Here is a 13,913-nt window from a genome sequence, read left to right on the forward strand (position 1 = left end):
AAACTGCTGCCATAAAGTACTGCAGACACGTGCACACTCCTGCACATACCTTTCTGCTTTTCAACAAAGGATAACAAGAAAACTAAGAACATTGTAATCCCCCCTTTTCTCAGTATCAGCAATAATTCTGAAATAATAAAAATAAACATTAGTCTAACATGCTTAAATTAAAAAGTAAAAAAAGGTGTGTGTGTGTGTGTGATTTTTCATATGTGGTGTGGTATATGAGTGTGTGTTTATACAATATGTAGTGTAGTCTGTGTAAAAATGTTATGAGCAGAAAAAAAAAGTATAATGTGCCTCCCTCCCTGACTCAAAATGGTCTATTGGTGATAAAATTGTAATAAAAGAGAAGAAAAGGTGGTTTCTAGAATCATGCAGTAAAATCTTTTATTGGTTAGATGGGAACAGATCCACAGAAATACAACGTTTCGGGGCAACACCCCTTAGTCATGTGATCACATGACTAAGGGGTGTGGCCCCGACACATTGTGTTTCTTTGGATCTGTTCCCATGTAACCAAAAAAGGATTTTACTGCATGATTCTGGAAACCACCTTTTCTTCCTTTTTCTATATGTTTGGCAGTTTCTCACTGTGGTTTTCCATACAGGACTGTGCTGGTTTCTGACTTTGACTTTATTGCTAAAATTGTAATGTAAAGCAATGTATCATGTACAATGGCATTTTCTCCCTTTGGTTTGTTGCTGCTTAATTCTGTAAAGCTCTTTGTAAAGCCTGAAACACATCACTAATGCATATGTAAAGTGCATCAAACTGACTTTCACAAATACTTTTTCTTGCATTTCGCAACTCAAAAAGCAGAAGGAAAAAATAATGCAAGCCCATAAATACTGCTACATACCCCAGGTGTTTTTTTCACCAATTGATTCAGCAGTTTCTCTAATCATTTTGAATAGTTTTGAAACAAAACAAGTAAACACAAATAACATGATTGTATTTCAGTAAATTGATTAGACCCTGTTCAAAGGAAAGGGTTAAATAAATAATTTATCTAATCTGAATATTTAGTAGTATGTGCCAGGTCTGTCTAAGAATTAGTCTTAATTCAAGGCACAATGTTTCTTCTTTCAGGCACCAATCCTCACCAAGGATATATAATCACAAGCAGTGGAAATCTGTCCTGCAAACATCTCCTCCATGTGGTGGGACCAACCAATCCAGCTGATATCAAAACCATTGTGCTGAATGCCCTGAATGCCTGTGAGAAACTGCAGGTCACGTCAGTTGCCTTCCCAGCTATAGGAACAGGTTTGAGATGTTTTAACAACAATTTATCAACCATCAGGTCTGAGACCTGTCACTCTTGCATTTCTTTTTTATCTTTCCCCACTCACCCATGTTGCTTAATTTGCAATATAAATGATGCCCTTTTCCCTGCAAGTGGCTAATTATTTTTCTTTCTTTGTGGGCACAACCTATGTTCTTTTGTGCACATAAGTGTGCATAACTTGTAGGTCACTTGTATAAGTAAAGTACATGTTTTGTTGATAAAATATATTTATATTCCTTCACCAAGCCCAAAGATTTAAACAATTTAAATATGATTCCTACTATAAAAAGATTGGGCAACCCTCCATATATACTTTAATTGTTGCTTTAGCGAAACACAAAACTTGTATAATGTCTGAAGTATCTCTGACAGCTCACATTATTCCACTGACTGTGACCTAGATTACAAGTGGAGTGCTATTGATAGCGCAGAGTACACTATCAATAACACATATCAATATCACAGGACGTTTTTTTTATATGTGTATATATATATATATATATATATATATATATATATATATATATATATATATATATATATATATATATATATATATATATATAGTGCTTTTTGGTAAAAGGTGCCAGTACTCATTGATTTCTGATTGATATATTCTACTCAGTAAATTTGTGAAAACCAAAGATACAAGATTATTTACGTTTGATGTATTTTGCAGCCGCCTCTTGTGAAAACTGTTAATCAGCCCATCTCTCTTAACCTCGTCTTACTTTTGTATTCATGAACTTCACAAATTCCTAAAGACTCTCTCTCCCCCTTGCACTTCAGCCCGAAAGCAGTCTCATTGCTGCAAATCTGCATCTCATTTTATGTCACTCTCCCTCTTGCTCATACTGGCTGCTTGCGACGTCTCCCCTAATCCTGGTCCCCCACAACTTCCTAGCCTTGCACACCCTTGTGTGCCTTTCAGTAGACTTCAAAAACTCTCTGGAACTCTCCCTCTGTTTGCAACAAGCTCACTTCTATCCATGACCTCTTTATCTCCCACTCTCTCAACCTTCTGGCTCTTACAGAAACCTGGCCCTCTGCTTCAGACACAGCATCCACTGCTGCTCTGTCACATGGGGGTCTTTACTTCAGCCACACTCCTAGGTCTGGCAATAGACAAGGAGGCGGTGTTTTACTTTCCTTTTGTTGCACCTTTCAACAAATACAGCCCTTCTCTGTCCTCACATTTTCTTCATTTGAAGCACACAAGATTGGTTTATTGTCTCCCTTCTCTATACGTGTTGCAGTCATATACCGCCCCCTGGCTCCTCAACTCAATTTTTAGATCACTTTGCTGCCTGGCTTCCTTATTTCCTTTCCTCAGACACCCCTGCCCTCATTCTTGGCGACTTCAACATCCTTCTTGACAATCCCACTTCCACCTCTGCAAAACAACTTCTGCAACTCACTTCCTCTTTCGGCCTGTCACAATGGACTGACTCTCCCACTCACAAAGATGGTCATCCCATTGATCTGATTTTTAGCTATCGATGCACTCTCATATTTCACAAACTCCCCTTTTCTTCTTTCTGACCATCATCTCCTCACTTGCAACATCACTTCCCTCCCTACAACTCCCCCTCACACCAAACTTCACAGAAGCACTAAGTCATTAGTTTAGCAACAGCTTGCTAACTCTCTCGAACCTCTCCTCTCTTCCATCCCCTTCTTTGCCCTGACCAATCTATCTGCCACTATAACTCCACCCTTACATCGGTCATTGGCACTCTGGCCCCACCTACCATAGCTCAGAAACCACACTCTCATCCTCAGCCCTGCCATACTCCTCTAACACGGTATCTACGCAGATGTTCCTGTGCTGCTGAGCGTCACTGGAGGAAATCTCAGAGTTCAGCTGACTTTCTTCACTACAAGTTCATCTTGAACTCCTACTATTCTGCCCTTAATCTTTATAAGCAACAATACTTCTATAATCTCATCTCTACTCTTTCCTCTAACCCAAAACATCTGTTTTCCACGTTCAATACTCTTCTCTGCCCACCCCCACCTCTTAATACAATTTGTCTCTCAGATCAAGATTTTGCCAACCACTTCAATAACATAATTGACTTCATCAGAAATTAAATCAAAAGCACACAATCATCCAAAACCCAAATAACCATAAATTTAGCTATTTTGCCCCTGTTACCGAGGAAGAAGTTTCTGCCCTTATACTGTCCACCTCACTATCTGTCCCCTCGACCCCATCCCCTCACAGCTACTTCCCTCCCTCTATTCTACCCTCACCCCTATACTCACACACATTTTCAACCTCTCCCTCAGCACTGGAATATTTCCCTCATCTCTAAAACATGCACTGATCACATCTATCCTCAAAAAACCTTCCCTCGATCCAACCTCCCCATTCAACTACCGCCCTATTTCCCTACTCCCTCTTGCCTCAAAGCTCCTTGAAAAGCTAGTATATGCACGTCTATCCCATTTCCTTGCACTAAACTCTCTTCTTGACCCACTGCAATCTGGATTCCGTCCCCATCACTCCACAGAGACAGCAATTGTCAAGGTTACTAATGACCTACTTATCAATGACAGGTGACCAATGACCTACTTACAGCAAAATCTAAAGGCCACTTCTCTCTGCTTATCCTATCTGTCTGCAGCCTTTGACACTGTCGACCACCCTCTTTGCTCCAAACCCTCCAATCCTTCGGCATCTGTGACACAGCTCTCTCATGGTACTCTTCCTATCTATTTTACTGTACCTTTAGTGTAGCCTTCTCTGGAGCATCCTCTGCCCTGTTACCACTTTCTGTTGGGCTACCTCATAGCTCTGTCCTCGGTCCCCTTCTCTTTTCAATCTACACGTCATCATTAGGTTCCTTAATAAAGTCCCACGGGTTTCAATACCATTTGTATGCCGATGACACCCAAATCTACCTCTCATTACTAACCCGTGTCACTAACTGTCTTTCTCATATATCATCTTGGATGTCCTCTCACTACCTTAATCTAAATCTCTCCAAAACTGAGCTCCTTATTCCCCCCCCCCCTTATTCCAAAATCTCCACCCCCCAATTTTCTATAACTATAATATATAATTATATAATTCCATCATTACCCCTACGCCGCATGCCCGATGTCTTGGGGTCACACTTGATTCAGGCCTTTCTTTCACTCTTCACATTCAGTCCTTGGCTAAAGCCTGTCACTTCCACCTTAAAAATATCTCTAAAATTAGACATTTCCTTACACAAGACACAACTAAGATTTTAATCCACACCCTCATCCTTTCCCGCTTCGACTATTGCAACTCCATCCTCTCTGGTCTACCTAGCTGCCGCCTAGCTCCTTTACAATCCATTATGAATGCCTCTGCCAGGCTCATCTTCCTTACACGTCGCTCTTCATCTGCTGCACCTCTCTGACAATCCCTTCACTGGCTTCCTCTTGCCTCCAGGATTAAACACAAAATCCTCACTCTGACATACAAAGCCCTCAACTGCACTGCTCCCCCCTACATTTCAGACCTTGTCTCCAGATACTCTCCCTCCCGTCCCCTTTGTTCTGCTCACAATCTCCTCCTCTCCTCCTCATTTTTTACTTCCTCACACACAGACTCTACTATTCAGGGATGCATTCAACCTACTCTAACCTTTCCTAACTCCATTGCTTTCCCCTTGAACCCCTTAGAATGTAAGCCTATGAGCCCAGCTGTTTGTAGATCGCCTTCATAAGAGCTGTCTATAACAGTGCAACTCTCGGCAGGGCGCTCTACCCATCTGATCGCTATAAATGTTATGTTGTATACCGCCTATGTTTATAGCGCTGTGGAATCTGTTGGCGCTCTACAAATACCTGATAATAATAATAATAAAAACTAGAGTATTTACATGATGAGTACAAATATTACTTCTTATGAGTTGGCAGAGGTGGGGGTACTCAGTACCGGTGAGTACCGCCACAAAAAAAGCCATATATATATATATATATATATATGTATATTTAAATACTCTAGTTTTGGTCCCAGAACGTCACTTATTTATTAAAGGAACAAACCATTGACCTAAGTCCAGAGAGTGCTTATTTATATATATATATATATATATATATATATATATATATATATATATATATATATATATATATATATATATATATATATATATATATATATATATATACAAAAAATTGGTTCTGTGATATTGATAGTGCACCCTGCTATGGAGACAGAAGATGGTATAATATGAAATCAGGGAGAGAAGGAGCAGTGTGTTGTAAATAGCAGAATTTCAGTCTGATGGTAAAAAATGCAAGGGGGGTTGAGAATGACAAAAAACAAAATGGCAGGGTAAATGCCGGATAAACTTCAAACATTGCAAGCTGGAATCTACATTCAATTCTCATTGTATATAGTAAGTATAGTAGTATTATAAAAAATCTAAAGTCACTGTCTAAATAAAAAAAGGGCTCTAAGACAAAAACAATAAAAAATAAAAATCTGCCCTAAAAGCACCATGTGAACAACTACTGCAATACAAAACATAGAAAAGCACAATACAAACTCCTTTAGTAGTCACATACAACTCTATTCTATACAACATACGTAAAATCATAAAAGATCTACAGCCACTGCTTGAAGTCCATTTCACACAGAGTAGTCACTCTATTGGAAACTTCACAATTAAAATACTGAAAGGGAACTTTGAAAGCACCCAGGAAAGAAATTTTTTTTAAATTAAAATGGTGACATATTTCAACATGTTATGTATAAACATTATGGGGCCGATTTATTAATGTGCGGATGGACATGATACGCTGTAGCGATCATGTCCGCCGTGTATGCTCTAGGCATTTATCATCGCACAAGCATTTCACTACAAAAAAACAAACCCACAAGAAAGTCAGAGAGCATTGTTACCTACAGGTGGGTAAAATAGTATTTTTTGATAATTTTATTATTAAAACGTTTCAGAATAAGAACACTATTGATTTCACTTGAGCAGTATTGACGCTCAATAACGCGTCTATTTATGAATTCCACATGTAATCTATCCCTGTGAGAATACTTATCTGTCCTTTCCTCTCATTACCCAGGTGCGGGTGGGATTCCTCCTGCTGTTGTGGCTGATGCAACAATAGATGCCATCATAGATTTTGCCAAAACTAAATCTGTTCAGTCCATTAAGACAGTGAAGGTGATAATTTTCCAGCAACAAATGCTGAACAACTTCTTCATGAGCATGAAACAGAAAGAAGTAAATACACAGATAAAGAAGAAAAAAAAGATCAACAGCTTTATATGTAAGTCTCTCTTATATTTACCAGACTCCACACATCACCTATCAAGGGCATGATCACTAAAGAAAACTGGGTAGAAATGAAGGGAACAGCATGTGACGTGATTTGCTAGAACAGGTGTATTGACACAGTAAAATTATCATTTTATGTTAAAGTGTCATTATAATGGAATTTGATTAGAAGCATTTGTGCAATATTTAATCTAAAGGGACAGTTTAGTCCAAAACAAACTTTCATTATTCAGATAGGGCATGCCTTTTTAAACAATTTTCCAATTTACTTCTATTACAAATTTTGCTTTGTTCTCTTGGTATTCTTAGTTGAAAGATAAATCTAGGAGGTTCATATGCTAATTTCTAAGCCCTTGAAGGCCGCCTCTTAGCTCAGGGCATTTTGACAGTTTTTTTTACCACTAGAGGGTGTTAGTTTATGTTTTTCATATAGATAACACTATGCTCACGCACGTGGAGTTCCTAGGAGCCCGCATGGATTGGCTAAAATGCAAGTCTGTCAAAAGAACTGAAATAAGGGGCAGTTTGCAGAGGAGTAGATACATGATAATCACAGACATAAAAAGTGTATTATTATAACTGTGTTGGTTATGCAAAACTAGGGAATGGGTAATAAAGGGATTATGTATCTTTTAAAACAATAAATATTCTGGTGTAGACTGTCCCTTTAAATAAAAAAAAAACAAAGTTCTAGTAAAATGTGAATCTTTGCATTAATGATAACATTTTCTGTGCCATGACCTGCAGCACATGATGAGGTAGGTTGCATTCATGAATATACCCTGATCACTAAAACAGGGATAATTTTATACTAAAAGCAACTTCAGAGAATCAGTCTCTTTAATCCAGTGGGCAGCTTGTAGACTAAATTACATACACGAAAAAGAGAGACAAAACCAGGTCATTCTTGCAAATCAATGGTTTATTCTGTGTTAGACATGCAGGTTACAGGTGCATTCCCAGCGATCTGATGAGTTTTGCGCATGCGCACATGATCTTCATCAGAGATCATGGTAAGCCCTCATACACACACTTATATAGTACATGATAGTCAATCAGACAAGTGGTGATACCTCTAGCGTATATTGGGTAATTGTTTACTTGTTCATTGATATAATTTAAATCACTGTTTTAGGTTTGAAGATCAATACTTGACTTTTAGGTGGCTTGCCTGAAGCATTTTTTCTTTACTAAGTGGCTTTTTCACAGATAATGTTCTTACAACTAATCTTAATATTAAAATCATCAATTTCCTTTACTTTCCTGTATTTACAATTATTACTTGCACTTTACTGCTTGTAATAATTCAAAAATTATCTTTTTGAATTTCTATATGTAGGGTGCACCCGGTCAAAATCTATGAATTTAGCAATTAATATACGTGCTACAGCCCCAAAATTGAAGATATATACACTTAGAAAACAGAAAGAGTAAGTGTTATACACATATAATACACTTACTAAAATAGGACACGGCAGCACTGTATATAAAAAATGATTGCTTTATTGAGAACAAACAACCTTAAAATCCACCTTTGCCTTTACAAAATACACAAGGTACAGCAGTAACTTACTGCTGTACCTTGTGTCTTTTGTAAAGGGAAAGGTGGAAAACTGTGATGCAGCTTCTCTATGTGTGCAAAAGTGTTATGCTACAGGGGTTTTTGGGATTTCCTCTTCTAAAGAGGTTAGGTGTTCCCTTATTCTTTCTTTTAAGGGACGTGTTGTTATGCCTACATATTATTTGAGGCAATAGCCACAGGTTATGAGATATATTACATATGTGGAGGTGCAGTCTATCCTACTTTGTATCTTGAAGGTTTGACTGGTCTGTGTAGATGTAAATGTATAGTTCTTTTTTGTGTACAAGCAGCTTTTACATGGCATGTGTCCACATCTATAATAGCCTTTCACAGTTGATAACCAGTTTAACCTAGTGTCTGTTCCTGTGTCAAATCTCTTATTAAACCATGTCCCCTATATTAATTTTTTTTATTTGTTTTTTATTGAGGATATTATAAACATATACAGCGCATGAAAAACTGCCAAAACATAAACATTGCACACATTAGGCTATCATTTACAATGGTAGATAATGTATAATCAAGTAAATACAGATTCAAAACATAATGGGCAAAAATGACGATATCCTGATTTTTATATGAGCATATACCTCCTCTGAACATAGTGGGCCACTCTTGGGCCATGATATAAAATAAATACTTGTCGGAGGTAAGTTAATTAGGTCTATAGCCACTTTAGGGCTTGGTATAAGATATAACATTAAATACATCAATAATACGTATGAAATAAGTGTCAACCAGCATGGATAACATGTCAATCTCTTGGAAATAAATGTGGCGTACTCATCTGCACCTCCTCATTATCAATAGAAGAACAACTAAATAAACATCTACGTATAACAGATATCTCAGTATGCCGGGGTCATTAGGAGGAAATAATGATGATGAATAAATTAGATTGTTGTCATGTAACAAGAAAATAAATGTTTCTATAGGATCCATTTTCCTTTGCCTACGAAGTAGGCTCAATGGTGTCAGGGGGGGGAGGGGCAGGAATGAAATCAAATCAAAGGGATTGAGGCTTTAATGGAAATTAAAAAAAAATATAAGTTTAGGCCTGGGTTGGTAAGAGTATATAGCACCAGTGGACCTGTATGGTAGATGGACTTATGCAGCATCTCCCCTCTGGGGTTGTTGTCACCACTGGACACAGACGGGTAAGGGATAGTGGATATGACCCGCTCTCAGATGGAGAGCGGGAAAGGGTGAGGGTAGATACAGTAGGCAGGAAAATATTATGAGAGCCGATAGTCATATAAATCATAAACCAGGGGATATTGTATTAGATACAAGCCTATGTACTAGCATAGGTAAAGCAAACACATACTTGGCTATGTCCCACGAGGCCAGAGAATAGTGTTTATAAGGTCGAAAAATAAATAATATAGCTGCTGTCTTGTTCTAGGGGTTACAGTTTACTGTGCTTACCAAGTGAACCAAATGTGGGAGAGGGTGAGTGGACTTGCAATATCAGTAGAGGCAATACAGTCCAGTAAGTTAAGGGTCAGAATATAATCCATTAAGAATGTTCCTTATGCTACATTAAACAGCATGTGCTATACTCTGTTAAACTCCTCACTATGTACAATTTGCCACATGTCCAGATCAGTAATAGGTATAAACAAGGAAAAAACTGGATCAAATAACATAAGAGTCATCATAATACATCTTGTTAACCCTATATGAACAGTAACAATAGTGTACAGGATCGTACCATATTATACCAAAAACATTTGCATATATATGAGGAGACCATTATCAGCTATCTTTTGTCTCTTATAAACTATAGTCTCAACTGGGGCTACAAATTACTTCCAAGAGGGTTACTGGGGTATTAGTATAGATTAGTGTGTAATGGTATCTTTTATAGCAAGAAGAAATTAAAACAGTATAGGACTCCCTCCTAAAAGTTATAGTCATGGTCCAGGCTGTGCCTTCTTGGCCGCTGATGGCTCAGCAGGATAACCACCACCCCCGGGAGTCTCATCCTAGCTATGATAGCCCTCTCTAATACTCCAAATGCGTATAAACATATCATCTGTAGTGATATGCAAATAGGTATACTATAATATAACGTGTCGGATATGTAAATTAATACAATCCCAATATCAACAGGAGGGGCGTAAAGGCAATAACATAGGCATTATTAATAAGCAAACCCTGTCGCATATCCCACCAGGTTTAGGTGGAGGAGCCTTTCCATTTGTCTCAAGCCTTCTATAATGATGAGCTAAGGATAATCATATTCCCCGTCTTTGAAAGGTATATAGCCTGACAAACAGAATATTTCTAGCCTAGGGAGTAATATGTAACTGGGTACAAACATATAACAACAGGGGATTATCTGCTTAGAAAAAAGCTTATCTATTTGTTTAAATAACAGTAACAGGAGAATCTGTGAACTCACTCATATGAGACATACTGTAAAAGCAGGTCCCTGGACTCAAATAAAACACAGCCCAGTTCTCGTGAACAGTGAACAAACACATTATAATTAGAATTAATGTTTGTAGCTTGTAACTCAGCTGCATAGCAGAAAAAACGAGTAGTTGAAACATGAGAGGGTAAAACAGATAAATATATAACTTGTTATATCGTTTTGACCATTTAACTAATGTCTCTGATCTGATTTGATTAGCTGCTCGCCAAGCTTAAGTCTGTTAGCCCACTCCACAACTTAGTTTGCAGGTCGTTATATTTTTATGTCGCTGCAATGGGTTATCACCAACTCTGTTAAGCCCCTCTTCATGCTCAGTCGACCATGCACTATCCCCTAAGAGCATACACTTCGTTGTGTTGGAGGTCTCCACTAAACACGAGTCCTGGTCTGTTATTACCAAGCACCTGTGATCATCAGGGCTCACCAGCTGCTGCAAAGGGGAAACCTTCTGGAAGGATATGCGCCGCCACTCCAGAGCCGTCATGGAAGCCAGTTCTCCTATTGTAGGTAAGGGCACATCAGATGAGACATTTTTAGTGTCCGGAACGAGAGCCATTTTCTCCTGTTAAGTGTGGTCAGTCCACGGGTCATCATTACTTCTGGGATATTAACTCCTCCCCAACAGGAAGTGCAAGAGGATTCACCCAGCAGAGCTGTCATATAGCTCCTCCCCTCTACGTCACACCCAGTCATTCTCTTGCACCCAACTAATAGATAGGATGTGTGAGAGGACTGTGGGGATTATACTTAGTTTTATACCTTCAATCAAAAGTTTGTTATTTTATAACAGCACCGGAGTGTGTTGTTCCTTCTCTGGTAGAATTTGAAGAAGAATCTACCTGAGTTTTTTGTATGGTTTTAGCCGGCGTAGTTAAGATCATATTGCTGTTCTCGGCCATCTGAGGAGTGAGGTAAACTTCAGATCAGGGGACAGCGGGCAGGTTAACCTGCAAAGAGGTATGTAGCAGCATATTATTTTCTGACAATGGAATTGACTGAGAAAATTCTGCCATACCGATATAATGTAAGCTCAGCCTTAAATGCAGTAGTAGCAACTGGTATCAGGCTGTCATGTATGTATATTTACACTTCAGTATTCTGGGGAATGGCACTTCACTGGGATAATACTGTATGCATAAGACTTTAGCCTAATTTGCAGTGACTAGCAACAGGCTTTCTAATGACATTTCATTTATTTGATGTTAAACGTTTTTGCTGGCATGTTAAATCGTTTAATTTTCTGAGGTACTGGGTGAAAAAATGTTTTGGGCACTGTTTTTTCCACTTGGCAGTCGTTTTATTTAATTTAAGACAGTTTACTGATCTCCCTCACTGTTGTGTGTGAGGGGGAGGGGCCTATTTTGGCGCTTTTGCTACGCATCAAAAAATTCAGTCAGAAGTCTCTTGTCTTCCCTGCATGATCCGGTTCGTCTCTACAGAGCTCAGGGGTCTTCAAAACTTATTTTGAGGGAGGTAATCACTCACAGCAGAGCTGTGGGATTGTGACTGACTGTGATAAAAAACGTTTATTTCTGTACTTTTTTTCTGCTATTCAGGGTTAGTTATCCATTACTAATGGGGGCAATCCTTTGCTAAAATTGTGTTTTTACCGGAAAGAATTTGATGTTATAGTTTCTCAAGTTTATTATTTCTCAACTGTCATAACTTTTTTCTGTGCTTCTTAAAGGCACAGTACGTTTTCATATTATTTGTAAATTGCTTTGAAAAGTATTTCCAAGTTGCTAGTTTAATTGCTAGTGTGTTAAACATGTCTGATTCAGAGGAATATCTCTGTGCTATATGTGCTAAAGCCAAAGTGGAGCCCAATAGAAATTTATGTACTAATTGCATTGATGCTACTTTAAATAAAAGTCAATCTGTACAAATTGAACATATTTCACCAAAAAACGAGGGGAGAGTTATGCCGTCGAACTCGCCTCACGTGTCAGTACCTGCATCTCCCGCTCGGGAGGTGCGTGATATTGTAGCGCCGAGTACATCAGGGCGGCCATTACAAATCACATTACAGGATATGGCTAATGTTATGACTGAAGTTTTGGCTAAATTACCAGAACTAAGAGGTAAGCGTGATCACTCTGGGGTGAGAACAGAGTGCGCTGTTGATAATAGGGCCATGTCTGATACTGCGTCACAGTATGCTGAACATGAGGACGGAGAGCTTAAATCTGCAGGTGACGGTTCTGATCCCAATAGAATGGATTCAGACATTTCTAATTTTAAGTTTAAACTCGAAAACCTCCGTGTACTGTTAGGGGAGGTATTAGCAGCTCTGAATGATTGTAACACCGTTGCAATCCCAGAGAAATTATGTAGGCTGGATAGATACTATGCGGTACCGGCGAGTACTGACGTATTTCCTATACCTAAGAGGCTTACAGAGATAATTACTAAGGAGTGGGATAGGCCCGGTGTACCCTTTTCCCCCCATCCTGTGTTTAGAAAAATGTTTCCAATAGACGCCACCACTTGGGACTTATGGCAGACGGTCCCTAAGGTGGAGGGAGCGGTTTCTACTCTGGCTAAGCGTACCACTATCCCGGTGGAGGATAGCTGTGCCTTTTCAGATCCAATGGATTAAAAATTAGAGGGTTACCTTAAGAAAATGTTTGTTCAACAAGGTTTTATATTGCAACCCCTTGCATGTATTGCGTCTGTCACGGCCACGGCCGCTTTTTGGTCCGAGTCCCTGGAAGAGACTCTTGACTCAATAACTATAGATGAGATCTCAAACAAGCTTAAGACACTTAAGCTAGCTAATTCATTTATTTCGGATGCCGTAGTACATTTAACTAAACTTACGGCTAAGAATTCCGGATTCGCCATTCAGGCACGCAGAGCACTGTGGCTAAAATCCTGGTCAGCTGACGTTACTTCTAAATCTAAATTACTTAACATACCTTTCAAAGGGCAGACCTTATTCGGGCCCGGGTTGAAAGAAATTATCGCTGACATTACAGGAGGTAAGGGCCATGCCCTGCCTCAAGACAGAGCCAAACCTAAGGCTAGACAGTCTAATTTTCGTTCCTTTCGTAATTTCAAAGCAGGAGCAGCATCAACTTCCTCTGCACCAAAACAGGAAGGAATTGTTGCTCGCTACAGACAAGGCTGGAGACCTAACCAGTCCTGGAACAAGGGCAAGCAGGCCAGGAAACCTGCTGCTGCCCCTAAGACAGCATGAATTGAAGGCCCCCGATCCGGGAACGGATCTAGTGGGGGGCAGACTTTCTCTCTTCGCCCAGGCTTGGGCAAGAGATGTCCAGGATCCCTGGGCGTTAGAGATCATATCTCAGGGATATCTT

General features: G+C 39.2%; 1 protein-coding gene across 1 annotated transcript in view; it reads left to right on the forward strand.

Annotated features, from left to right (window-relative positions):
- The window catches only part of LOC128645216 (protein mono-ADP-ribosyltransferase PARP14-like), a 279,860-nt gene that overhangs the window by 160,813 nt on the left and 105,134 nt on the right, over positions 1–13,913 (forward strand). The window contains exons 13-14 of the mRNA XM_053698040.1: positions 1,094–1,270; positions 6,357–6,563. Of these exons, the coding sequence (XP_053554015.1) occupies positions 1,094–1,270; positions 6,357–6,563 (384 nt within the window). The remainder of the gene's footprint in view (positions 1–1,093; positions 1,271–6,356; positions 6,564–13,913) is intronic.

The sequence above is a fragment of the Bombina bombina genome, chromosome 1, assembly GCF_027579735.1.
Source record: "Bombina bombina isolate aBomBom1 chromosome 1, aBomBom1.pri, whole genome shotgun sequence".
Taxonomy (NCBI): domain Eukaryota; kingdom Metazoa; phylum Chordata; class Amphibia; order Anura; family Bombinatoridae; genus Bombina; species Bombina bombina.